Here is a 22557-nt window from a genome sequence, read left to right as displayed (position 1 = left end):
ACATTGTCTTAGATTGATTTATTCATTTTTTTTTAAACGTTTTATAACTATAAGTAAAACTCGGATATTTCAATAATTCTCTGAATGTTTAAACCAAAAAAATTTGTTTATTTCTACTTATCGTAATAACATTTGATAGTTAAAAAAAGCACACATCGTAATACTCTACAGCTGTAAACTTATGTTTTAGCGACTTCCTTCTCTCACATGGTAGAGAACGAATGGGTGTGAACAAGTGGACGAGTGAAGCTGTTCACTTAGTACTTTCCATCTCAGCCATTCTCTTCTTGTGGCGATTGATAGCCTCTTGGTGACGTTTGATTTGTTCCTCGTGGAATGAAATCTCATCATGCAGACCCTCTCGTAACTTTGAAATTTGTTCTTTTTGCTAAAAACAGAAAAGGTCAGATTCGTGCATTAGACACACATGCTTAAAGCCCATACATAAAGACATTAGAGCAACCATTACCATATTGTAAAAATATTGATCTTCGTGGGCAGCTTCCATCTTTCCAAAGGATCCTCCAGCCTCGCGAATGCTGCCACCACCACCACCTCCCTTTCCAACTCCGCTTCCTCGTTCACCAGTCATCCTAGCTTGGCTGCAACGAACAAAGCATTACATTAATATTTGCCAACGGTGATCAACAAAAGTGCGTAATTAGCTAAAAATAACAGCTTCGCTGAATCGACGGATAACCACTGGTCTACCAGAACGTTACATAAGCCTCAAAACGTACGAATGTAGTTCAGCTAAAAAAAGGCTCAGCGAAGCTACAAGACTCTCGCGAATTAATCAATCGCTTTGCCAACGAGGCTGTTTTACATCGGGCATATCCAAGCTCCGCGATTATTCGTCCCGGAGATTCCACGTACGACGAACGATGTTGTCAAAGTCGCAAAAAGCCGGTGGAGGTCAATAACGTTCGTATATTGTTCGCGGAGTACTGTGCGGATTTAGCGTCGGATTTCAATGGTTTACCTTATAAAAGCCATGTTTCTGGAAATAATGGTCGGTATTCTCTGCATGATTAATGTATAGCTATTTGCAAAAATGAACTCAACTGAACGACGTTTTTTTCGCAAATCTACGAAATGTCGGTATGCCCAAGAGCACAGGGTATTACGTAGACGCGAAACTCGACGGTCGGATCATAACTTGTAAACATCATGCTGGAAGCGCGCCCTGCATTATACTGTCTCAGACGCGGGAAAACGATAATTTTCAAATCGACGTCGCGATAAAAGTTTATTCTTAGACAATACCTCTCGCTCCTTTCCGCAAGCTCCTTTTCGAGCGCCTGCCTCTTCATAGCCGCAATCTTCAATTCCACGAAAGCCGTTTCCTTCTGCACCCTCGCGCACTCCAACTGCACGTCCAGCAGTTCGATCTTCTTCTTCTGTTCGATTTGACTGTGATCCACAGTGGCTACTGTTGTCCGAGCTGTTATGACGGGCGGAACTTTGTGTTGGACGTTTTTGCTGAGAAGCAGACGCAGAGGAACGGCTGAGTTAATAGCTGACGGCGAGGGAGTAGTAACCTTTTTGTTTTGATTCGGAGGCGGTATGATTCGCAAGGTTCTGTTCTGTTGCATTGGTTTTGGCTTTAACGGGGATACCTGTTTTAGCAAATTTCCCCGGACGAATATCCGTGGCTGTGGCTTCGCGCTGTTCAGCACGCTTATCGATGGCGTTTCTTGAGCTCCAACTATATAACATGTGTAACAGTTCGAATCGAAGCGCGAACGTTTGTTATAGTTAAAATCTCGTTAAACTTGGGTACAAGTTCGTCAAGGCTTACCTGCTGCTGCTGTGTCTTCCTTGTCCTTCTCCGTATCCGGTAATTTCATTCGTTTAGTATCTACCAGCTCCACTTGAACGTTGGCTTGTCGCTTCTTGTTGTCGACTTTTTCTTCGGAATTCGCATCTTGCGTCATGGTATAATTGAACGACGGAATTTCGGCTTCGTTTTCAATTTTTATCTGCGGCTCTACGATTTCGATTTCTCTCGTTGGCGAGATTCGCTCCTCTGCGTCGGGCTTTTTATCCGGGATCGTTTCGTATTTAGTCACGTTAGCTTTAGGCACATTTTCTTCCGGTGTACTTTGTTCCAATACACTTTGCTCCGGTAATTCGGTAGCCTCGGTAGTTTCCACTTTTCCTTCGATACTACTGTCGTTGTCGTCAGTCTTCGGCTTGGTATCCGTACAACAGAAGTCCCAAATGTGTGTATTCAATTCGGACGGTTTTAGTTTTTCAGCTTCTTCCAACCCGCTTGTTTTGACCTGGATTCAAATTAAAAAAAAAAGTAGTCATCGACCAAAAAAGAGATCTCAAAATCATATTGTAGCAAATTACAATATGGATATTTAAAATAAATTTAAAAAATAAATAAATACCAACTTTGGCATTGTAGGTGGACACTTCTAATTTTGCAAGGGCCTTCATCCTGCCCCACTGCTCTTTGACCCTGCTGACATTTCTTTCCGTTTCGCAGGACTCGAGAAAGGTTTTGTGTATGCTCGTCCACGCTTTATTTTTATCGGCCAGTGAGGCACTTTTATTGTCAACGATATCCTTGTACTTTTTCACCAACTCGAACAGCAGAGTTTTCTCGGCTGTGGACCAATTTTGCGTTCTCTCGCGCTTCTTGTATCTGTAGTTAAACGAATTCACCACCATCGTATTTCTCCTCCTGGCCATTCTCCAATTGTTCGCTTTCGACATATCAGTCTTCCAGCCGCATGTGATTGCAGGACTTATGACGTTAAAAATCAGATATATACCTGTAATTCACAACGGATAATTAATTAATTAACGATTTAATTTCAATTGAGAAAATATTTTTGACGCGCGATCTCTTTTCACCGCGCCAAATTTAAAAGTTCGCAGTGATGTTCGCCTGCGAGGGTCAAATCAAATCCTACTGTAAACAGACCCTAATAATAAGGGTCCGTTTGCACTCGCGGCCGGCTCGACGCCAATAAGTTCCAACAACTTGTTGCTACTCGCTTTCTGCATGCTTTCAAAATGGTTATAAAATTATTTCTACCAAATAATTATCGACAAATATAATTGTTCGCTAGAAAAAAAAAATCGAGTTGCAAATTAATCGCGAAACTCTAGGTCTCTCGCGAACAATCGCTAAGCAAGCGACTAATTGACATGGAATCATAACACGTTTGAATGAAAGAACACGTATAAATCAATGCACGGCTTAATTGTAAAAGTTGTGACAGAAGCAGCAGCCATCTTTGACGAATATGCATGCATGCATGTGTATGGTATGTGTAGTGCACATAACACAATGCTAGTAAAACTGGCGGGTAAACGTACATACAAGAGCTGCAGTAGTATCGTGTGCGCTATTCGACTATACTCACGTACGTACTAGATACAATCTTGGCTAGATGTTCACTTTTAAGCTTCGTTGCTTTTAGTGTTCGCGCTATTTTGTTTTCGTCCTGCGTAAACTTTCCGAAAAGATTATTAAGGTCCGACGAGAATCAGCATCTCCGCATTTAGTACACACAGCCGGAGCAGACTAACATGTTGGAGAACGTACGACGCTACTAACTTGCGCAGTAAACCATACTCTGGCGCCCTCTTTGTTCGTAATTTCTAGGATAACCGATATATATATGTACATACGTATGCACACATATACATAGATGAGCATGCGCTTTAGGGCTATCACACGTAAAAAGGTACACCGAGGAACAGCAGCTGACAGCCAATCAGAAGCAATCTTTAAACGGACTCATTCCTTCATGTTCTCTCCCCACCACCTCAATAAGGAACAAGTCCGTTTAACGCTTACTTCTGATTGGCTGTCAGCTGCTATTCCTCGCTATTCCTTTTTACGTATGATAGCCCTTAGAACTCGAGAACTCCGGATGAAAATCTTGTATATACTTGTGTGTGTGTGTGTGTGTGTGCGTGTGTGTGTGCGCGCACTATTGTAGATAGCACTGGTTTTACATTTAAGCAAAGCTAAACGAGGAATTCACCGATAAACAAATAGTTACTGTTGATATTTATGGTAATAACGATAATAAAAGATAACTCATCATTGTTGGATTACGCTTAAACGAATAACCTTAAATTATACTTTGCAGCTATGAAACTTTCGATAAAGTTTAAATATCGAATAATTAATGTTTTATTAGGAACGATGAATCTTGTAAAATTTTTTATTCCGATCAAATTTTATTGTTTTATAATCGATAACTCAAGTTACGTCGCGCGAACAATAGTCGAGCAGATTCATTATTTCGTACCTCTACCGTGTATAATTTTTTGCTATTTAGTCACGAATGATATTTTCACGCGAGCATTTTGTAACATCGAGTTGAATTGTATTTTTGAATCCACCGCTTTTTTTACAAAGTCAAGCGGAAAATAAATCAAACGAAAATACATCAGACATTTCATACTTGAAGATTTTGCAAATTACGTAGGCATTAAAAAATCGTCACAATTTTATAAACGTGTTGTTATAAAATTCTATCATCGATAACAAAGTCGTAGTTTTGCAATTGATTAGCGTGGCAAGAAAACAAGGAAGTTCTTAGTCGGCCATTTTACATTTCTTTACTACGGGGGACTCGAAGACTTGCCGTCATGAGGTATTTGTTACTCTCGAAAATTTATTATTTTTCGTGAAAATATTGCATAAAATTGTTCGCGAAGCTTATCAGTGAATCTCTGTTACATTCAGAAATATAATAAAATATAAATTTTATACAAGTTCAATACTTGTTCTAAGATTTTACGAGAAATGTTGTGCTCTGGAACCACATGGTCACCCTAGAAAAGACAACAGTTATTTATGTGCTAAGAGTTTACGAGAGTGTTCCAGTTGCAAATAAAACAACGCGAATCTGCAATATTTTCATTATTTTATAACAAAAGATACGGTGCACAGTATTTTCGACAAACAATGGTTAACATAACCTTACTTTTGTTACAGTTCGCTAAAGTTGCAGAAGAGGCTAGCAGCCTCGGTAATGAGATGTGGCAAGAAAAAAGTCTGGTTGGACCCGAATGAAATCAACGAGATTGCTAACACCAACTCGCGTAAGTTTTATATTTTTTGTACTTTTTCAAGCTATAAACTCTGAGTTCTGAAGTGCTTTAAAGATCTCCGATATGACTATTGAATAGACACTGTTTTAGACACAATGAACGAAGTTACGGATGCAAATTAATTGTTGATTTATTTTATGTGTAGGCCAGAACATCCGTAAATTGATCAAGGATGGTTTGATCATCAAGAAGCCCGTAGCGGTGCACTCGAGAGCCCGAGTACGCAAGAACACAGAAGCCAGACGCAAGGGTCGTCACTGTGGTTTTGGTAAGAGGAAAGGTACAGCGAACGCCCGTACTCCTCAAAAAGTAAGTCAAAACTTAATTGTATTTTACGCATTAAATGTTTGGAAGTAAATCTAGATAAAATAATACAAGCTGTGATTGTACGATGATTCATTCAATAATAATCAATCTTGTTATTTCAATTTTGTCTATCATCACCCAAATAATTCTATTAAGAACTATGTAAACAGCTGATGATTATAAGAAAATAGCATGTACAATATTAATAATGAAAATTTTTGTTTTTTCAAGGATCTGTGGATTCAACGCATGAGAGTACTTCGTCGTTTACTCAAAAAGTACCGTGAGACCAAGAAAATTGATAGGCATCTTTACCACTCGCTGTACATGAAGGCTAAGGGTAACGTGTTCAAGAACAAGAGAGTCCTCATGGAGTTCATCCACAAGAAGAAGGCGGAGAAGGCTAGGGCAGAGATGTTGTCTGACCAAGCTGAAGCACGCAGGACGAAGGTCCGCGAGGCACGTAAGCGCAGGGCTGAGCGCATTGCTACCAAGAAACAGGAGCTGTTACAGTCGTATCAGCGTGAAGATGAAGCTGCGGCAGCGCAGAAAAAGTAATCTAAGCGAAATTAATTTTTATTCTATAAAATAAAAGAAAAAAGGACAGATTTCATGCTTTATTATTTTATTCCTCTATCTCAAAGAAAAGTCATAGTCAAATAATTAAAGTCAATATCAACGTATGATGATTTATTATTTTTATTAAATAAAAAAACTATCATGTTGGTGGTATACTAATATCTGAAAATAATCGTCAAAATTATTAGTTTAAAATCAATATTCTGCTGAGAGTTATTGAATATTTCCAATAAACAATTTTTTTTAACTCTATTGCTATGCATTACTGCATTCTTAAGGTTTTATCTTAATTATAGAAATTTTCCAATATTTGAAAAAAAAAAACAGTTTTATTATGTTCAGTCAGAATTTGATGGTAATGACATATATATTTATATGATAATAAGATTATAACAAGGAGAAGGTAGGTGTAATGCAATATGTAATTTTTAATTCGAAAATATACTATTGTTCTGTAATAGTACTATTGCGTTACATGCGAATAGAAAACTCTTTCCGATGACGTTTACTTTTACAATAAGTAATTCCGCTCTCACACGATGTGTGTGTGTATATATATATATATATATATAAAAGTAAATACCAGGTCAGGTTAGATCGATGTGTCAGAATATAGAGCGCGAAACCGCAAATTTTTGCGCTAGATCGTTCGAATGATGCTTCTTCGTAAATAGTGATCGCAGTTGTGTGCCTACGAATACATTTTTATTTATTATACTACTTCTGAGTGAATAAAATACCAGCGACAAGTGATAAGTTAGACAAAGTAAAAACTGTTTACGTATGACTGTAAGAGGTTAGCTGTGTGTTATACATTGCTATATATTATTGCGCGATAAAATTGCATATTAGTGATATGTATGGTAAAATTTCGTGTTATTTATTTATAATTATTTCGCATCGAAAGTTGTAGTTTCAACACACGTGATGAGTTATGCATTGAAATTTAACGAAAAGTCATAGGAAAATTAGCAAAATGATAATCAAAGTTTCAAAAATAATAAGTTGTTCTTCGGAACATCCTTCATACCCATCTTCTAACTTGTTAGAGCATCCTCCCAAATCTTCATGGCGATGCGCTAAACCTAATGAACTTATAGCCACAGTTATTTTCCAACTATTGGAGTCCTCATGTATAACTGGTCTTGAAATTGGAAATTATCGTTCCTGTATTGTAGTTGTTGAAGCATCCACTTCTGAAGAACCCGACAACTGGATACCAGTAGTAAATCATCAATTTTTGACGCACGATGAAGCAGCAAACAGCAAATTTAAAGATCAAGTACAGATATTTACAAAGCGAGAACTTAATCCAGAAACTATTAAAATGAAATTTGATCGAGTTAAAGTTACATGCATGCAATCGGCCAATCCTAGGGAACTATTTGGTTTGGAATTTATTGTGTTAAAGACTGAAGTAACTGTAGATTTAGGCCTAGATGTATTTGGTCGTTTCAAATTGAAAGAAAAAAATGACGATGAAGTGGATGAGTTTAAGGAACAATATCTTAAACTTTTTGGAAAAAAGAAGACCTACAAAGATGAATTGAAAGAAAAGATTACTGAAACTGGTTTAAGTAATTTTGCAAAAAAACAAGAACAAGACCGTGAACATAAGAAAAAACCACTTTTAGAAAAATTGGAAAGCAAGGCAAAATTGAATGCAACAGGGTCTGGTATGAATTCACCCTATGGATTTATTTACTAAATAAATTAAAAGTATTTTCTATTCATACATATACATAAAATTAAATATTTTCTAGGTATTCCAAGTTCTAGTACTGACACTTCTGGAATCACCAACAACTTACCAGATATGAAAAGGAATAAAAATGAACCACCTGTGGCACGAACTCTTTTCGGAGATGTTATACCCAGTCCAAAACCTAAAAAGAAGCCTACAGATACATCTAAAACCGACAAAGATGAAAGCATGAATCTAAAAAAACGTGTACTTAGCCCACAGCCATCCTCATCAGATGATTCGGGTCCTACAAAAAAAGCTAGATGCTCGTTATGTAATTTTAATGATGATGAATTGTGTAAGAACTGCAATTTACCCAAAGTCAAACCACTAGTTGAAAATATCAAAACGAAGCCTAGGAAAAAGACAAAGCCTAAAAAGGAATTTAATAAACTTTTTGAAGACATTTCATTCTCTCTTAGTGGATACGTCAATCCTCAGAGAGATGAAATCAGACGAAAAGCTCTTAAAATGGGAGCAAAGTATATTGCAGATCCAAATATTACAAGCAACAAGTGTACCCATTTAATTTGTGCTTTCAAGAACACTCCCAAATCTCAACAACTGAAAGGTCATTGCAAGATTGTAGGCCATAAATTTATTGAAAATTGCTTTGATAAGAAAAAAAGGTAATCTTTAAATCATTAAATTATCCACAGTTATAAACGCGTACTAAAAATTAATTTAATCAACAATTTTCTAGACTCCCATGGAGAAGGTACGCGCTTGACAGCAGAGAGCAGAGTCAGCCTGAAAGTGAAGAAGAAATTGAAGGAAGCACGTCACCGATTCGTATACCAAGTATTTATGATCAAGAAACTGATGACTCAGACTAGTAAAAAATTTCGATAAAATTTCGATTTTTGGGCAAAATGAATATTGTACATAAATTAATTAACGTTTATAATTTATAGCGATTTTTGTTTACTATTTAAAAGACAATTTTTTGTTACGAATTTTTGTAATAAATCGTTATACACATAACAATTTGCTTATAGTATTTGAACTACCGGTATCGGGTGTATTTTTATACGAGGAATTTTATTAGGATAAAAAGCATTAACAATGCAGAGCATTATGCAATAGAATCAACATTCTTATGCTGTCTCTTTTTATCTCATATATCTTATTTTCAGTCCAATCTTGTTATCGTGTTACTAATTTTAGTGCAATTATTATTAAATGGTTTTTTCTTTGGGATAATTAATGGTAATCTGATCTTTTCAATTATACGGAAAAATAAGGAATTTACAAAACAACCTAAGTCCATTTTTGTCAATGAAATATTCCAGGATGAAAAAAAAACACTTAAAAATTACTCTGTAAGTTGACAATAGCTATGTCAAGCATTCTTTTCATTTTTGGATGTCAAATTTGATACCAAAGTATCCCAACAAGATTGTATTCAAGCCAGAATATGGAAAATGTATTCCCGGCACAACGACTAAACCGAGGGTAATTTCTGCGCCATAAAAAGACAACCACCCATCTGCTGTGCCTAGTGCAACGATTTAAAAGGTATAATTCACGATGCACTAAATAAGCGCAAAATACGGAACAGACATGATTTTTAAAATAAAGTTAAGAATAAATCTTTCACAAAAGTAGAAAAGTTACGATTTTTACTGCAATATTTGTTAGGTAATATGGTTTTGAAAATTTGGTTTGCTAATGATACGTTTAAACGATTGAGAGCTCACGTGATCAATATGGCGGCGCGAAGGACGAAAATATATATAGATGTATAAACGCATGTAAATGTTAATACATAAAATAACCTTATTGTTTTGTCAAAAATCATAATAGAGTTGAGAGATAATGCTTCAAAATCAAAATAGATTCATGATGACTGTAATTCATGTACTCCAATGCCCGTACGTTAGGTGTTAGGTCTTTATCCTTTGAGCCGCCATATTGCAGAGCTACCGTTTTAAAAACTACACATAACAACATATAAATTTTTAATTAATAATATTAGGGCCTGGAGGTACTAAATCAGCAAAAAATTGATACCTAACGTATTCTTATGCTATTTCCTACTCTATATATAAGTATTTATATGTATATAGCAAAACCATGTCTGTTCCCTATTGCACTGTTATTTGTATATACCACGATCTTACGTATCAATTTAAACATTAAAATCGCAATTTCTCGAAAACTCGAAACTGTGACTTTAGTCGTTTGCTGAGAAGCCACAGAAATATATAGTGGATACAGTATTGCACTCGGTCAAAAAAACGCACTTTACGCCCTTGGAACATAATATACTATATAATGTTTCAATATTTCAATTAACCTAACGATCATATCTTCAGATTCTCGCGCTAATCAAAAGCGTAATCAACTATCTTCCTCACAAGCAGATAAGGCAAAATGCGGCCGACAGCCTCGTCGACCAGGTCGACCTGTCCCAGCCTAGCTCGAAACTTCGCTTCGCCTCTTCGGCATACGTGGTAAATTCGCTGCTCAGATCGTACAGCTGAAACTTGGCCTCGAAGTCGGGACTCCGCATGAGCCCGGCAATCTGACGCTGGCTTTTCGCGAGCAGATCGAAGAAAGTGCAGCCCTCGGTGAACCTCGTGGATCTCATCCTGTCGATCTCTTCGAAGCAGCTGCGATAATAAATCCGCAACTTCGGATAGCGCTCGATGATCCCCTCGTCCTTCAGCTCGAGCGACGGCTGGAGAGCTTTTTTCAGAGCCAGAACTTTGATAATCAACTCGACGCCTGGACTCTCCATACGTTCATGAGGGATGCAAGCGAGAGGTGTTTGGCCGTAATCGTTCTCGACTAGCACATCCGCTCCGACAGCCAAAAACAGTTTGACGACCTCTCGTTGAATATAAGAGCAGGCGTAGTGCAACGCGGTCCAACCGCCACTCCCAGTCTTTAGGGCAGTGTTCGCGCCGCGTTTGAGCAAAGTCTCTATTATTGGCAACTTCAAACGTGTAGGTTCTAACGCTAAGTGCAGCGGAGTTTTGCCACGGAGTGATTGCGCATTGACATCTGCGCCGTGATCCAAATAGAGTTTCACCTAAAAAAGAAGTTAATCCAATCACTCGGAGTTTAATCAAGTCTTACAAGTTCTAGAAATAGTACTCATACTCACCGATTCATATTTGCCCATCATGACAGCCGAGTGTAGCGGTTGGAGGTGCAAGTCGCAATAATCGTGGAGAGAGACGCCCTTCTCGATCAAGATTTTGGCCAGTTCAAGGTGTTCCACACTAGTCTCTGTCAAGCACTGCAGGACGTTTCGATCTAAGTTATCATTGGCAAAAACATCGGCTCCGTGTTTCATCAACAACGACAGCACTTTGTCTTTTTTTTTTATTTATTTATTTAAAGTCGCATCCCCCAGAGGGTATTAGCGACACCTTTACATACACTTTTTACAACGAATTTGTAGATATAATAGATTTTGATTGTTTACAGAGAGTAAAAAAAGAAAAAAGAAAAAAAATGTTTATATTTTGAGATTTAAGTCTTGTACAAATTTTACAACGTTGGCACATCCTTCAGTACTGTTCAGCAGTTTGCTTAGGCTTGGTTTGATTGTGTGTTATAAACGTTCGGTATCGTATTTTGGGCAGATCATTAAGATATGGTCGATCTTTACAGGGGTATTGCAGGTATCACATTCAGGTGGGTTCTCTTTTTTGAATAGATATTCGTGAGTTAGCACTGTGTGTCCTATTCTGATTCTGGATATTATTATCTGTTGTCTTCGTGTTAGTGCTAATAGTGGGCTTTTCGTGAAGACTTTAGGTTTTATTTGTTTTAGTTGAGTATTCTTGGCATCGTATTGCCATTGCTTGTTCCATTCTCGATTTATTTTCCTTTGGATTACTCTCTTTCCATCTTCTCGGCTGATTTTATGTGCATTTTGGTGGTGCTCTAGTTCACTGGCTAGGTTGGCTAAGTTTTGAGTTTGGTTGTATATGTTATATGGAGGGGTCGAGAAATAGATAGCTATTTTACTATCTCGTTTATTAACCAGGTTTTTTATTTGTTGAATGTGTGAATTATTTTGTTTATTGTTTATTAGATCGTTTATAAGCTGTAGTGATTGTACATAAATTATTGTTTTGATATTAGTGTCGATGCGCTCAATTGTTTGAAGTATTAGTGTAAGAAGAGCTGATTGTGTACCATACCAATTTTTAATTTTTAATAGTAGGCTTTCGCCATTAGGAAACGAGGCAGCGGCTCCAATAGCTTGTATATTGATAGATGTTGACGTATATATGTAGAGGTATTCTGCGTGATCTTGGACGAATTTCTTGTGGTCTCCTTCGACTTTTCCTATTTTGGTGGTTGCGTCTTCAGTACTGGTCCAAGGACATAATTTATTTTGTGTGGTTGTATATAGGATTTCAAGTATGTTGAGGCCCGTTGATAGAAAGGTAATATTGGATTTGATTTAAATATCTTGTTTCTTGAGCTTTCGTTGTTTAAAAGTATATAGTTCAGTAATTTGATGGCGTAGTTAGAGGTGAGCTGTTTTCTTCTTAGTCGTAGTGCTAACATTTTGCATTCGCTTAGTAAGCTGGTTGTAGGACTTGTCCTGTAAGTTCCTAACGCGATTCTCATGCTTGAATTTAGAATCACGTCTAGTTGTTTACTAACACTCTGTTTGGCTGAGTCGTACGCTACACAGCCATTGTCTATTTTTGATTGCAATAATGATTTGTATGTGTTTATTAGTACTTTCATGTCTGTTCCCCAATTTTTGGTAGACAAAACATTCTGAATGTTTCCCGGTTAAAAGACACAAATAAAATCCAATAAAAATTTTAAACTCTCTATTGGGTCTCCAATAAAAAATTTTATCGGGTTCTATCTGCCTAATTATTTTACTTGATTCTATAGAAATAATCTAATAACCAGATGAATGTGAAAAAAACTGAAGTATTCTATAAGACTTTACGTATAGAAAGTGTACTGTAAGTTATCTGATTATATTTATATATACTTTTATATTTTTATATTATTATATACGGCTTATTACTTTTTAATTTAACAAGTTTTTATAGTTTATAGATAATACATTTTTTGTATTACCATTTATAAGCTTAAACTTATAATAATTTTATAGGATTTTTTAGTACTTGAAATAATTGTTATTTATAAGGTTTTCTATGTAAACATTTTATAATTTTTTATGAGGAAAAGTACGTAAGTATATGAATGAGCAACTGTTGTAATTGACTCATACCAAATTTATCACATTAAATAGAATATATAGAATAGGAAAAATTATTTATAAATTTCTTAATAATATCTATTTTATACGCATATATAAGAAAATCCTGGTGCACAAACCGTATGATAACATAAAAATTGATATTTATAGTAGTTGATGGGGGGAACATATAAATGGAATAATTTTTTTTATAAATATAAACGTATATAAATGTATCATACTTTATAGGGAAAAATCATAGCCAATATTAAAATAAATATCGCTTATCACTCTAAGTCGGTCTCTTAAAATGTTTTTGTTTTGTGCATTAGATGTTTGCACGTCGCGCTAGCATTATTGGTATTTCCGTGGTTAGTGTATAATATTTAAATTATCCTCAAACTATATGTTTCGTAAACGAAGTAGCATCCACACTTGTTTTGGCTTTGTTTAGGGAGTGTTATATAAGCATTATATACTTCTCTGCAGATATTATCACGGTAAGTATACAATTACTTAATTATTTTTAGATTTGGATTTTAAATAGTTTAGAGGACAAAATGATTGATATTTATTAAGTTAACTAAACAAGAAAATCTATAAGTCTATAAGATTATATTAAATTGTATAGAATTTAATTAGATTATATAATAGGATAATTTTATATATTTCAGATTATGTTATTTTGTACGAATTAATTATTATTTAAAGTTTTTTTTAACTTTGCTAACATAATTAATGTTTCTTCATCACATATAGTGAGACAAATTTTATTGTATTTTATTCGATCTATTGAAAATTTATATGCCGGTCTGCGTAGTGTTAAAGGTCAAAAAATATTTACTTTTCTCTGCTGTTGGGCAAAATTTGTATCGTTGGATTTTTTGAATACTAAATTTTATATTTTATAATTTACTACAGTAATTTTTGCTAGCAAATGTTGTTTCTTATCGTTTTTATACAGTCGAGAAATTTTTGATTTATAAATATTCAAAGTACGTTGAATTATAACATATGAGTACGTATAAGTTTATAATTTATCCTATGTCATTATATACATTGTGTAGAATTTTTGTTTAAACTTTATTGTGTATCCTGTGGTTTTTACTGTTATCTTCTGCACTAAATTTTTGTTTATTAAGTTTATTTTTTTTACAAATAAAAAGTTGAATGTATTATTGCAAGCAAGAACTGAAAGTAGCTATGTTGGAAACTGCAGATAAAATCAAATAAAATATTATTTTTTAGAAAATGGAAAAGTATTTCCTGCGTTTCGGAGAATTGGACGACTGTTTGCGTCTTGTCAGAAAGGGCCGGAGTGGGAGAGTGGGGAGTGAGTATAGGTGCTATTCCTCCCTGCGATTGTAGTCTCTCGCTTAGCGCCATCACGTCACACATGCGCTCGTTAGCCGCTTGAAGTGATTTGCTTTATGTCTCTCTTGCTTGCATCGGTCACGGTCGAGTCATCACTTCATCAGTATCTCATCATCTTCCGAACGATGCAGCCACGTTTTGGTGACGAAGGAACAAACAGTGATTGTGTCAGCAGCGCAGTGTCCTGTCATCACCCTGGCGTCGTGTTTAGACTTCCTTGCAGAGGAAGTTATCTTAATCTGCCTGTCCCGTCGATTCTTCGTCAACCCAGTAAGTTTATTACATTTATTAATATCATTGCGTTATACTTTTCAAATATTTACTGCGTGTTTATGCGGGTTATTTACGTTTTGTGTTCCGCGTGCCCAATACAAAAACAAACGATCGCGTCGACCGATTCTCGGAAACGTGGATTTTTTTCGTAATTAAAAAAAAATTACTGCATTCTTGTTTCACGAAATGTGCATGCACTCGTATTTGTTTGTGGGTTACATTATGCTAGTAGTTTTTGTTCATGCAAATATGAAGAAGTTTGTTTATGGAACAAAACATAAAGCGAAATCCATTTGGCTATACTCCGCGCTGTTCCCTCCCCTCCTCATTTCCGAATGTATAACCGAACGATCGCGTCTGCCGATTCTCGGAAACTTGGAATGTTTTCGTATTTAAAAAAATGACTGCATTTTTGTTTTATGTAATGTGCGTGAACTGTAAACGCACACCGTACAGCTATTCTTTTTTTACACGATTTCATATGTGATGTACTATAAGATCGTATAATATTTTCAAAAGATTTTATGAAATTTTTACGTACACTTGCAATACTTTATTGTAATTTATTGTACAATACATTATTCTGTACCACTAACGTTTATTGTATTTTATTGTTTATAGCCGAGTTATCGGATTATGGAATTAACGACATCCTAATTCCCGAAATAACAGAGACTACAGGAACACCGACAGAAAGTGCTAGCAAAGAAGACGAAGGTGGTGATGATAAAGATGGAACAGATGATGATAAAAACGGTACAGATGATGATAAAGTCAATACAGATGAAAGTTCATCTGAAAGTGCTGAGGAGGATAATCAATCAAATCAAATATAATCAGCACGCTAAAGGACTGTAGTCTCGAAACTCGAACTCTTGTCTTTCGAATGCGCACACACGTGCAAGTGATGGTAGTAGCGAGATCTAGCGCCGTTTCATTATATATTAATGTACGATAAAATAGTGATAAATATTCATATAAGCTATTGTTCTTTACTTATTTAATCTAATAAATAAGTATTGTGTCCGTATTCTTTTTCTGTAAAAAGTTATAAAATTCTTAACTTTTGTCGAATATTAGGCCGAGTATTTTTACTTCGTTCACAGTTTTGATAATCTTTTCATTGATGTGTAGTTTTAGTTCGTGTGGTTCATTCCTGTTTTTGTCAAAAATAATTGCTTGTGTTTTATTCGTGGAGAATTTAAATCCTGTTACTTCGGCGTATTGTGATAGCTTGTTTAACGTGATTTGCATAATATTTTCGCTGGTTTTTATATTTTTGCCTTTTACGAATAATGTTACATCGTCTGCAAAGATTGTAGTCAAAACTGGAGAAGCAATGTGTTTGGAAATGCCATTTATGGCCAATAGAAATAGTGTTACGCTAATGACTGATCCTTGTGGCACACCGTTTGCTATGCAAACGGAGTCAGAATATGTGTCTATCATTATACAATGCTCTGTGAATTGTAAAAAGGCTACTAGACATGTTACCTAGAAATATGTAACCTAGATGATTCTGATTTAACTGTTTTCGTTCATATTTTCACATCCAGACTCATGCGAATTTTTTAATTGTGCAGGTAAAATTTTACTTATAGCCAGTTACGCAGAAACTACTATCTCTAGCACATTGTATTTCTGGTTTCTAGCATAGTTTTACATGGAGAAAGTGATAAATGTTTTGGCTTTTTTGTCAAGGTATTAGGTAATTAGAATTTTGACTTTTAATAGTTGTGAGAGACCGATACCTGTTTTTCCATTTTTGCATTTATTCTCATTCAAAAACTAACAGGTCTAGAGAGCTCATATTTTGCATATAGATTTCTTTTGTGATTGTGAAAAACTTCTGATTTTGACTCCTACACTGATGTGAATGCAAACTCATGCTATACGACTAAATAATTATCAAAAGTATTTCAGTTAACGTTGATTCAACTTTAAATATCTTTCCACAATCACAAAAGAAACTGTTAGTTTTCGAATGAGAAAAAATGGAGAAACAGGTATTGGTCTCAAAATCTCTCACAACTGTTAAAAGTTAAAATTCTAATTAAGGTCTTGACAAAAAAGCTAAAATACTTATCATTTTCTTCATATAAAAATAGACTGGAAACCAGAAATACAATGTGCTAGAGATGGTAGTTTCTGTGTAACTGTCTACAAGCAAAATTTGATACGCTAAATTAAAAAATTCATATGGACCTCGATGTGAAAATATGAATGAAAACAGTTAAATCAGAATCATCTAGGTTACATGTTTTCTAGGTAGCATAGTAAGTATCTGTGTAAAATTTCAGTCGTATAGCTTTTTCGTAATGCAAATAAATGGCATTTTAATGATAGACAAACCCATACTGACTCTTATACTGAACTTTTCTTGAAATTCGCTATTCAAACCAATGATGACGGCATTGAGCATTATTAATATATTTATTAAAAAATAGTTTTGAGGGATTTAGTAACATGTTACATGCTTATAAAATATTAGCAGGCGTTAGTGTGCCGCCCAACACTTATGGTAGATTTTCTATGGTTATTAGACAGAGATAGAATCAAGAGCGCTCCTTCATTCCTAGTGAAATATAATAGCCAATTGAAGCTATACTTCAACGTAAGCACCGACAACTTAACTGCGTATATATAACTAACTTTTTAAATCATTGCTTTTCATCCACTGTCGCACTGCCAGCATTCGCGTTATACATACTTTGAGTCAACTTATGGCTCTATTGAACGCAAAGATTTGTTGTGAAAATTAAACCATCATCATCAGAGGACGAATAGGATATATGTATGATTACCATTGCCTTTTTTTAGAGTAGGTTAATCATATAACCATTTGTCGAAATATTTGTGAACAATAGAAATTTAAGTCATAGATACGATTTTTCATTGTTAAATAAAAAAAAATAACGATTCAAAAATGTTAAAAATTCACAAACATCGTTTTTTATGTATCCTGCGTTGGTCAGGGCCGATTTATATAAAACAAAAGATTGTATGAGCTTTCATTTATTGTCTGGAAATTTAATTTCAATCACCCATCCAACGTAAAATTAACTAAAATTCAAACTGCAAAATTTTAAAGTAAACGCTCAACCGCGAAACGTCACGTGAGTGAAAATGGCGCAAACTTGAAAACAGATTACAGATCCAGAAAACTTGTGTTGTCATTCGAGCGAAGAAGTTCGTGCTCCAGCAGCGAAAGGATGGCGAGCGATACTGCAAATAATACTTTCGGCTTTGAATTGCTGCATAAAGTCTCTGCTGCGCAAATATCGAAAAAGGAAGATGTTCTGATTCTTCTCGTGCACTGGCACTTCGTCAAAAATGGATATAAGTGCCTGGGAATCGGCGATTCTGTGAGTATACTTCTTACGCGTCAAAAGCCGGCAAGTTTCCTATGTCGATATTTATGCACTTATTCCATCCAAAGTACGAATCTATCATTTAAAACAATATACGCGACTAAAATTGTCATTGTCAATCTATTTGACGGCCGTTGTGTACAGTCCCCTAACCTTAAAATTGTTTTTAGAACTGCAATGTCTTGCAATAACTACAGAAATTCTCTGACAGCAGGTGAGAAATTGACTCGAATGATATGTTTATTGTAGAAAACAATTGGCCCTGACGAAACTGGAACTGAACTCTTGCCAGATGGATGGAATCAGGCTCCAAATTATACGTTGCGTTATGTCAAGGAAGGAAAATTATATATTCTCATCGGAACCAAATCCGAAGCAGATTTACTATTGAATCTATTGGTGAATATTATAAAAGCTCACTTAGTCAAGTTCTCTTAGCACACGCTAATTCAATCATTATTACAGAGAATTGAGGACCACAGTGTATCAAACATACAGTTTCCTATTGATACTGTCCAAGAAATTCAAGGATCTTTGGAAACAATGATTCCTACTTATGATGCGATATTGAATCTGTTGAAAAAAGAACTCGTGGAGCCAGTTTACACAGGAACTGGTCGAGAAGTATCGACGCAAACTTCAGAATCAGAAAGGCCAGGAAGAATTAACTATGATGACCCGTTAAGAGTAGGATCATCAGGCCCAACACCGCCAAGACCTCCTGGTTCTCTTATACCTGGGTAATCTTACAGTATTTCTTCTCTTGCAGATGTCCCATGATATTGATGTCCTAGAGCGACATGATTTCTGGCGCTATTCCAACTTTTGAGACCTTCCAGTATCCTTCCAGAATCCTTTCCACATATTTTGAGTGTCATTTTGTTAGGTATTTTCAAATTTTTTGATTAATCAACAAAATTATTAGACCAAATACAATCAAAAGCTAGTGCTTTACCAAAATTCTTATCAAAGGTTTTATTGGCACTCTTCTGACTGAAATCACATGATAGTATGATATTATTTTTTTTGCAGCCGACCCCTAAGTCCTGACCGCTTTGATCATGCGCCTTATTGCGACAGATACAGACCTAATCCGCTTGAAATTGGTAGAAATGATTTAGATCCATTTAGTCGAGGTGGAAGAGGTATGATTTTTGACCCATTCGCACAACGTCGTGGGCCACAACCGCCTTTCCCAGGTCTCGGAGTTCCTGGCCGATTACCACCGTTAGTTATCTTTTTTCTTTTCTCACGGTCTTGCTTCTATTGAGTGATTTATTGATGAAAATTTACATTATATTAGTGGCGCCGTTCCACCTGGAGCAAGATTTGATCCGTTCGGTCCACCTGACGTCGATCCGCCGAATCCTAGAGGAAGGGCGCCAGATGCTGATCACATGCCTCCACCGGGGTATGACGATATGTTTATGTAAAAAATTAAGAATACAAATCGAATATATTATAAAAATCGAATATATAACTTATCTACGTAAGGAACTCTAAAAATAAGGAAACAAATATTTTAAATAAAGCATATCTTTCTATAAATGTCGTTTGATGTTCATGTTTCAAGAAAATTTTGCAAACGCATCACAAAACGACGTCCATTTATTTTTAATTAATGTCGTTTACAGTGTAACAAAAACGATGCTTTCAATTTTTTTTTCAATCGATGCGTGAACAATGGTATAGTGGTAAATCACATCAACAAATGAAAAACATGTGAATTACGTATAATGGTAAACTTGCTTTTAAACAGCAGCATGTTTTATCGTTATTTTCGTCGTTTATACTTAGTTACCCAGTCATTCATGAATGCGGAGCGAGCACAGATGCTCTTGATTTTTATTTAAGCAGCTTAAAATATGCTTTATGCAAATTCTTGTTATGTATATATATGTAAGTTCTAGATACATATTTATACATACATTCTTTATTTTGTTTTTTTCTTATCTTAAAAAGAAAGATTGAGCTTGCATCATGAAAAGAAAGCAACATAATAATTAACTGGCAGTTTGTGATTAACATTCATCGCAAACTTGTTGCAAGCATTTTAAAGAGATCCCACTTGATGTGTGATAAAATTGAATTAAGTATTTATAGTGCACGCATGGTTTCAAGACCAAATAGAGTTCGAATTAGGAGTTACTAGTTTTTTTTTCTTTATTCTTGTATAAGCAACGCGAAATCTCTCAATAAATTAGTCAAGTCCTTATAATCGCTTCTTCAAGAAACTAGCTTTTTCCTATGTAACGAAGGTAAATCGAGGAAAGGATCGAAAAATCACGTCGGTTTTATGAATTTGTACGTTGTTCTTCGGCCATTCTTGGCAAGCTATACAAGAGTTTGTAACAAGTCAAGCTGTACAAATCTGGCCAATATTTCTAGTTGGGGAAGAAAAGAAGATAATCAGTTTCTTCAGTTTCTTCGGATGCTTGAATAAAAATATATCACAGTCGAGTATTATGGTTTTGTACGACGCACTATGTGTTGTTTAATAATCCTTGAACGTGACTCGAAGAAGCGCTTGATAAAGGACTCGCTTTGATGAGAGAAAGAAAAAGAAAGAAAATGGTAACTTGGAGATTACAGTGTGAAAGAATAACAAAATCACAAGTATTCTTTTACTTTGCGTTAAAGCAAGAGACAGTTAATTCATTATACAAAATACATTCACATTGTACGCAAGTAATCATCGCAAGGACAATTGAACTAAGGTAAGAATCAATAGATACAGGGATTAACATACTTGATTTTGGATCAGGGGATCCACATGTTTCATTTCGTTTTATTATGAACGTCCCTCGTTCCATCCTCTGGTAAAAAATATTGCAGTGCTTTTTTGTTTCGTTTTAAACCTTACAAAGAAGGAGTTGTGTAGAATAGGTTTGTTATCGTTATTTTTTTGTTCATGTCTTGACATCGAATTTTGTCTGCACTTTGCGACGGCGAGGAATGTACAGTCCATTGGTGAAAGAGCACGTAAAGACGCATCATGCATTCTTCAATTTCTTTTGGCCTCGAGTTCACGGTACAAACAAAAGGTATAAGGAGGGAATACAAGCGTACGTTAAGTGAGATATCGTTACCCACTTGCGTTTTCTTATTTAATAATCGTATATACAAACGATGCAAAAGATACGTGGTCTTTTGAATTATTGCGAAATATTACACAATGGAAAACAGTCGGATGACATCAAGAAGCGCAAAACATTGGTCTGGTACATTCTTCGCATTACGCATAAGCAAGCGCAGCGATGTATTATAATTATAGTTCTAAATATTACAATCTTTCAATTATCAGAAGTGAGTTTATCATCTATTACTTTTTTTTTAATCTTTTGAACACAGTTTAGTGTGGCGCACAGCTTGAACGGCAATTTTATTAAAGCGCGACGACTGAATTGAAAACACGAACGTAGTACCCATGTTTATGCTCTTGTAATTTTATTTTCAGAAAATTTTAAAATAGGAAGATACACTATCGAAACTTTAATAAAACAACCGTTGCGCTGAGATTTTAGTGATATATAAGAACTCTGGAGTGTGAATTAGTCGCTTTTGCTTCCATTCTTTTTCTTTCTTTTTTTATCGTTCGGCTCTCACCAGTAGATCGTTCAAATTACGCGTGGTACAGGTCTAATAAGAGTTAAGAATATTCACCCACCCGAGGCGTGCCACTGGAAATGCAACTCGTGCCTATAATACAAAAATCTCTGTAGTCGCATCATGTTCATCGGGAGCTAAATATATACTGAGAACGTTCCGTCGTCTCGTTCGCAGTCGTGATGTTGAATATCGGGAGATTGCACAAACGAAGAGGAAAACAAGGCTACAAAATGAAAATTCTATGATCCTCTTCTTCGATTTATAAATACAACGAAAAAAAAACGAGAAAAATCGAGATTACACGCAAAATAATGATAGTGTCTAAACGTACGTCAATTTCATTTTCTTTTTACAATTAATTAAACAACGATAGCTTTCAAAGTATATTAGACATACTTTTTACCGCTCTCATCTTTCAAATTGTCTAGTTCAACTAATATGCAAGTCCACACGAAGCGTTGGTTCGTTTAGCTTCATGTTTGCGAAGAAAAAACATAGCAAAAAAAGTGCGCTAACTAAAAACTAGGCTAACCCAAAAGAGACGGTAGACGTAATAATTATGATTATAGTACTAATATAATATTAATAATTTACAATTGATCCGGACGCTATTTTCTTCCCCACTTTCAGAGTAAAATTTTGACGATCGTTCGATCGACGAGCTACTTTTTGACATCGGTCCAGAAGTCGTCGTTGCATTTCCATTGACAAGCTTATTTCCCTTTTGTTATCCGAATTATAAACGTTTTATACGGTGTGTCGCTGTCGTCAGACGTATGTAAATCTAGGTAATTGGGTGTTTATACCAAGTTGGTATTCGCAATGATGGAGAGATGCTTCCGGAGATAAAGAAGATTTCAAAAATCGCCTACTGGACGCAGCACGAGTTCTTCTGTCCGTTCTTGAGCTTGAGTCGAGACTTCGGACGATATTTCTCCAAATAGGCCAGCTGTTTGGCGTTGATAGCGCCTCGTCTCTTCCTGAAAGCACGACACAAGCGGTAGGATTAAATAATAATAATAAGC

The 22557-nt window shown here is 35.5% G+C and overlaps 6 protein-coding genes across 26 annotated transcripts in view; 3 read left to right on the top strand and 3 right to left on the bottom strand.

Annotated features, from left to right (window-relative positions):
• Positions 1-87: 87 nt before the first annotated feature.
• On the bottom strand, positions 88-3591 carry LOC100122175. 4 transcript variants are annotated; one of them, XM_031930601.2, is made up of 6 exons: positions 3392-3591; positions 2404-2786; positions 1802-2285; positions 1267-1708; positions 470-602; positions 88-388 (listed from the first exon to the last, which is right to left on the bottom strand). In XM_031930601.2, the coding sequence occupies exons 2-6, from the start codon at positions 2725-2727 to the stop codon at positions 254-256; spliced, it is 1518 nt and encodes a 505-aa protein (XP_031786461.1). In that variant the 5' UTR covers positions 2728-2786; positions 3392-3591; the 3' UTR covers positions 88-253. The 4 variants fall into 4 exon arrangements, with proteins under 4 accessions (XP_031786461.1, XP_031786462.1, XP_031786460.1 ...); XM_031930602.2 differs by having other exon boundaries at positions 3388-3581; XM_031930600.2 differs by having other exon boundaries at positions 3384-3569.
• LOC100122206 (60S ribosomal protein L19) lies at positions 3314-6002 on the top strand. 2 transcript variants are annotated; one of them, XM_001602767.6, is made up of 5 exons: positions 3314-3383; positions 4531-4628; positions 4973-5079; positions 5234-5397; positions 5626-6002. In XM_001602767.6, exons 2-5 carry the CDS (start codon positions 4624-4626, stop codon positions 5950-5952), a joined length of 603 nt encoding a protein of 200 aa, XP_001602817.1. In that variant the 5' UTR covers positions 3314-3383; positions 4531-4623; the 3' UTR covers positions 5953-6002. The 2 variants fall into 2 exon arrangements, with proteins under 2 accessions (XP_001602817.1, XP_032454814.1); XM_032598923.1 differs by having other exon boundaries at positions 3318-3383; positions 4547-4628.
• A 519-nt stretch (positions 6003-6521) lies between these two features.
• Positions 6522-8704, top strand: LOC100122220 (DNA repair protein XRCC1). 2 transcript variants are annotated; one of them, XM_008211827.2, is made up of 4 exons: positions 6552-6769; positions 7152-7649; positions 7737-8346; positions 8421-8704. In XM_008211827.2, the coding sequence occupies exons 1-4, from the start codon at positions 6757-6759 to the stop codon at positions 8551-8553; spliced, it is 1254 nt and encodes a 417-aa protein (XP_008210049.1). In that variant the 5' UTR covers positions 6552-6756; the 3' UTR covers positions 8554-8704. The 2 variants fall into 2 exon arrangements, with proteins under 2 accessions (XP_001605823.1, XP_008210049.1); XM_001605773.6 differs by having other exon boundaries at positions 6522-7649.
• A 328-nt stretch (positions 8705-9032) lies between these two features.
• On the bottom strand, positions 9033-12654 carry LOC103316720 (putative ankyrin repeat protein RF_0381). Its single transcript, XM_008211960.3, has 2 exons — positions 10830-12654; positions 9033-10754 (listed from the first exon to the last, which is right to left on the bottom strand). The coding sequence occupies exons 1-2, from the start codon at positions 11019-11021 to the stop codon at positions 10074-10076; spliced, it is 873 nt and encodes a 290-aa protein (XP_008210182.1). The 5' UTR covers positions 11022-12654; the 3' UTR covers positions 9033-10073.
• A 1653-nt stretch (positions 12655-14307) lies between these two features.
• LOC100122261 (proteasome inhibitor PI31 subunit) lies at positions 14308-20961 on the top strand. Of its 2 annotated transcripts, none has more exons than XM_016988404.3 (6): positions 14308-14549; positions 15174-17917; positions 18173-18322; positions 18389-18663; positions 19034-19150; positions 19227-19471. In XM_016988404.3, the coding sequence occupies exons 2-6, from the start codon at positions 17765-17767 to the stop codon at positions 19354-19356; spliced, it is 825 nt and encodes a 274-aa protein (XP_016843893.1). In that variant the 5' UTR covers positions 14308-14549; positions 15174-17764; the 3' UTR covers positions 19357-19471. The 2 variants fall into 2 exon arrangements, with proteins under 2 accessions (XP_016843893.1, XP_001602913.1); XM_001602863.6 differs by having other exon boundaries at positions 14313-14549; positions 18956-19150; positions 19227-20961.
• The window catches only part of LOC100122275 (protein tyrosine phosphatase type IVA 1), a 24549-nt gene continuing 21453 nt past the window's right edge, over positions 19462-22557 (bottom strand). For 13 of the 15 annotated variants that reach the window (XM_016988407.2, XM_032598910.1, XM_032598908.1 and 10 more), the window contains one exon: positions 19462-22512. In XM_016988407.2, the coding sequence (XP_016843896.1) occupies positions 22401-22512 (112 nt within the window). In that variant the 3' untranslated portion in view covers positions 19462-22400. The remainder of the gene's footprint in view (positions 22513-22557) is intronic. The other 2 variants (XM_032598917.1, XM_032598912.1) reach the window with 1 other exon arrangement.

Source organism: Nasonia vitripennis, chromosome 4 (genome assembly GCF_009193385.2).
Source record: "Nasonia vitripennis strain AsymCx chromosome 4, Nvit_psr_1.1, whole genome shotgun sequence".
Classification (NCBI taxonomy): Eukaryota; Metazoa; Arthropoda; class Insecta; order Hymenoptera; family Pteromalidae; genus Nasonia; species Nasonia vitripennis.
This window is presented reverse-complemented; position numbering and strand designations above follow the sequence as displayed.

Excerpts from the sequence above, each read along its gene's own strand:
- LOC100122206 (XM_001602767.6), top strand. Across the intron at positions 5,080-5,233 it reads GATTGCTAACACCAACTCGC|GCCAGAACATCCGTAAATTG; the intron begins GTAAGTTTTATA and ends TTTTATGTGTAG. Across the intron at positions 5,398-5,625 it reads ACGCCCGTACTCCTCAAAAA|GATCTGTGGATTCAACGCAT; the intron begins GTAAGTCAAAAC and ends TGTTTTTTCAAG.
- LOC100122220 (XM_001605773.6), top strand. The coding sequence starts at position 6,950 with ATGATAATCAAAGTTTCAAAAATAATAAGTTGTTCTTCGGAACATCCT. Across the intron at positions 7,650-7,736 it reads ATTGAATGCAACAGGGTCTG|GTATTCCAAGTTCTAGTACT; the intron begins GTATGAATTCAC and ends AATATTTTCTAG. Across the intron at positions 8,347-8,420 it reads TGCTTTGATAAGAAAAAAAG|ACTCCCATGGAGAAGGTACG; the intron begins GTAATCTTTAAA and ends ACAATTTTCTAG.
- LOC103316720 (XM_008211960.3), bottom strand. The coding sequence starts at position 11,021 with ATGAAACACGGAGCCGATGTTTTTGCCAATGATAACTTAGATCGAAAC. Across the intron at positions 10,755-10,829 it reads TGATGGGCAAATATGAATCG|GTGAAACTCTATTTGGATCA; the intron begins GTGAGTATGAGT and ends CTTCTTTTTTAG.
- LOC100122261 (XM_001602863.6), top strand. The coding sequence starts at position 17,765 with ATGGCGAGCGATACTGCAAATAATACTTTCGGCTTTGAATTGCTGCAT. Across the intron at positions 17,918-18,172 it reads GCCTGGGAATCGGCGATTCT|AAAACAATTGGCCCTGACGA; the intron begins GTGAGTATACTT and ends TGTTTATTGTAG. Across the intron at positions 19,151-19,226 it reads GTTCCTGGCCGATTACCACC|TGGCGCCGTTCCACCTGGAG; the intron begins GTTAGTTATCTT and ends ACATTATATTAG.
- LOC100122175 (XM_031930601.2), bottom strand. The coding sequence starts at position 2,727 with ATGTCGAAAGCGAACAATTGGAGAATGGCCAGGAGGAGAAATACGATG. Across the intron at positions 2,286-2,403 it reads TGTCCACCTACAATGCCAAA|GTCAAAACAAGCGGGTTGGA; the intron begins GTTGGTATTTAT and ends ATTTGAATCCAG. Across the intron at positions 1,709-1,801 it reads GGAAGACACAGCAGCAGCAG|TTGGAGCTCAAGAAACGCCA; the intron begins GTAAGCCTTGAC and ends CATGTTATATAG.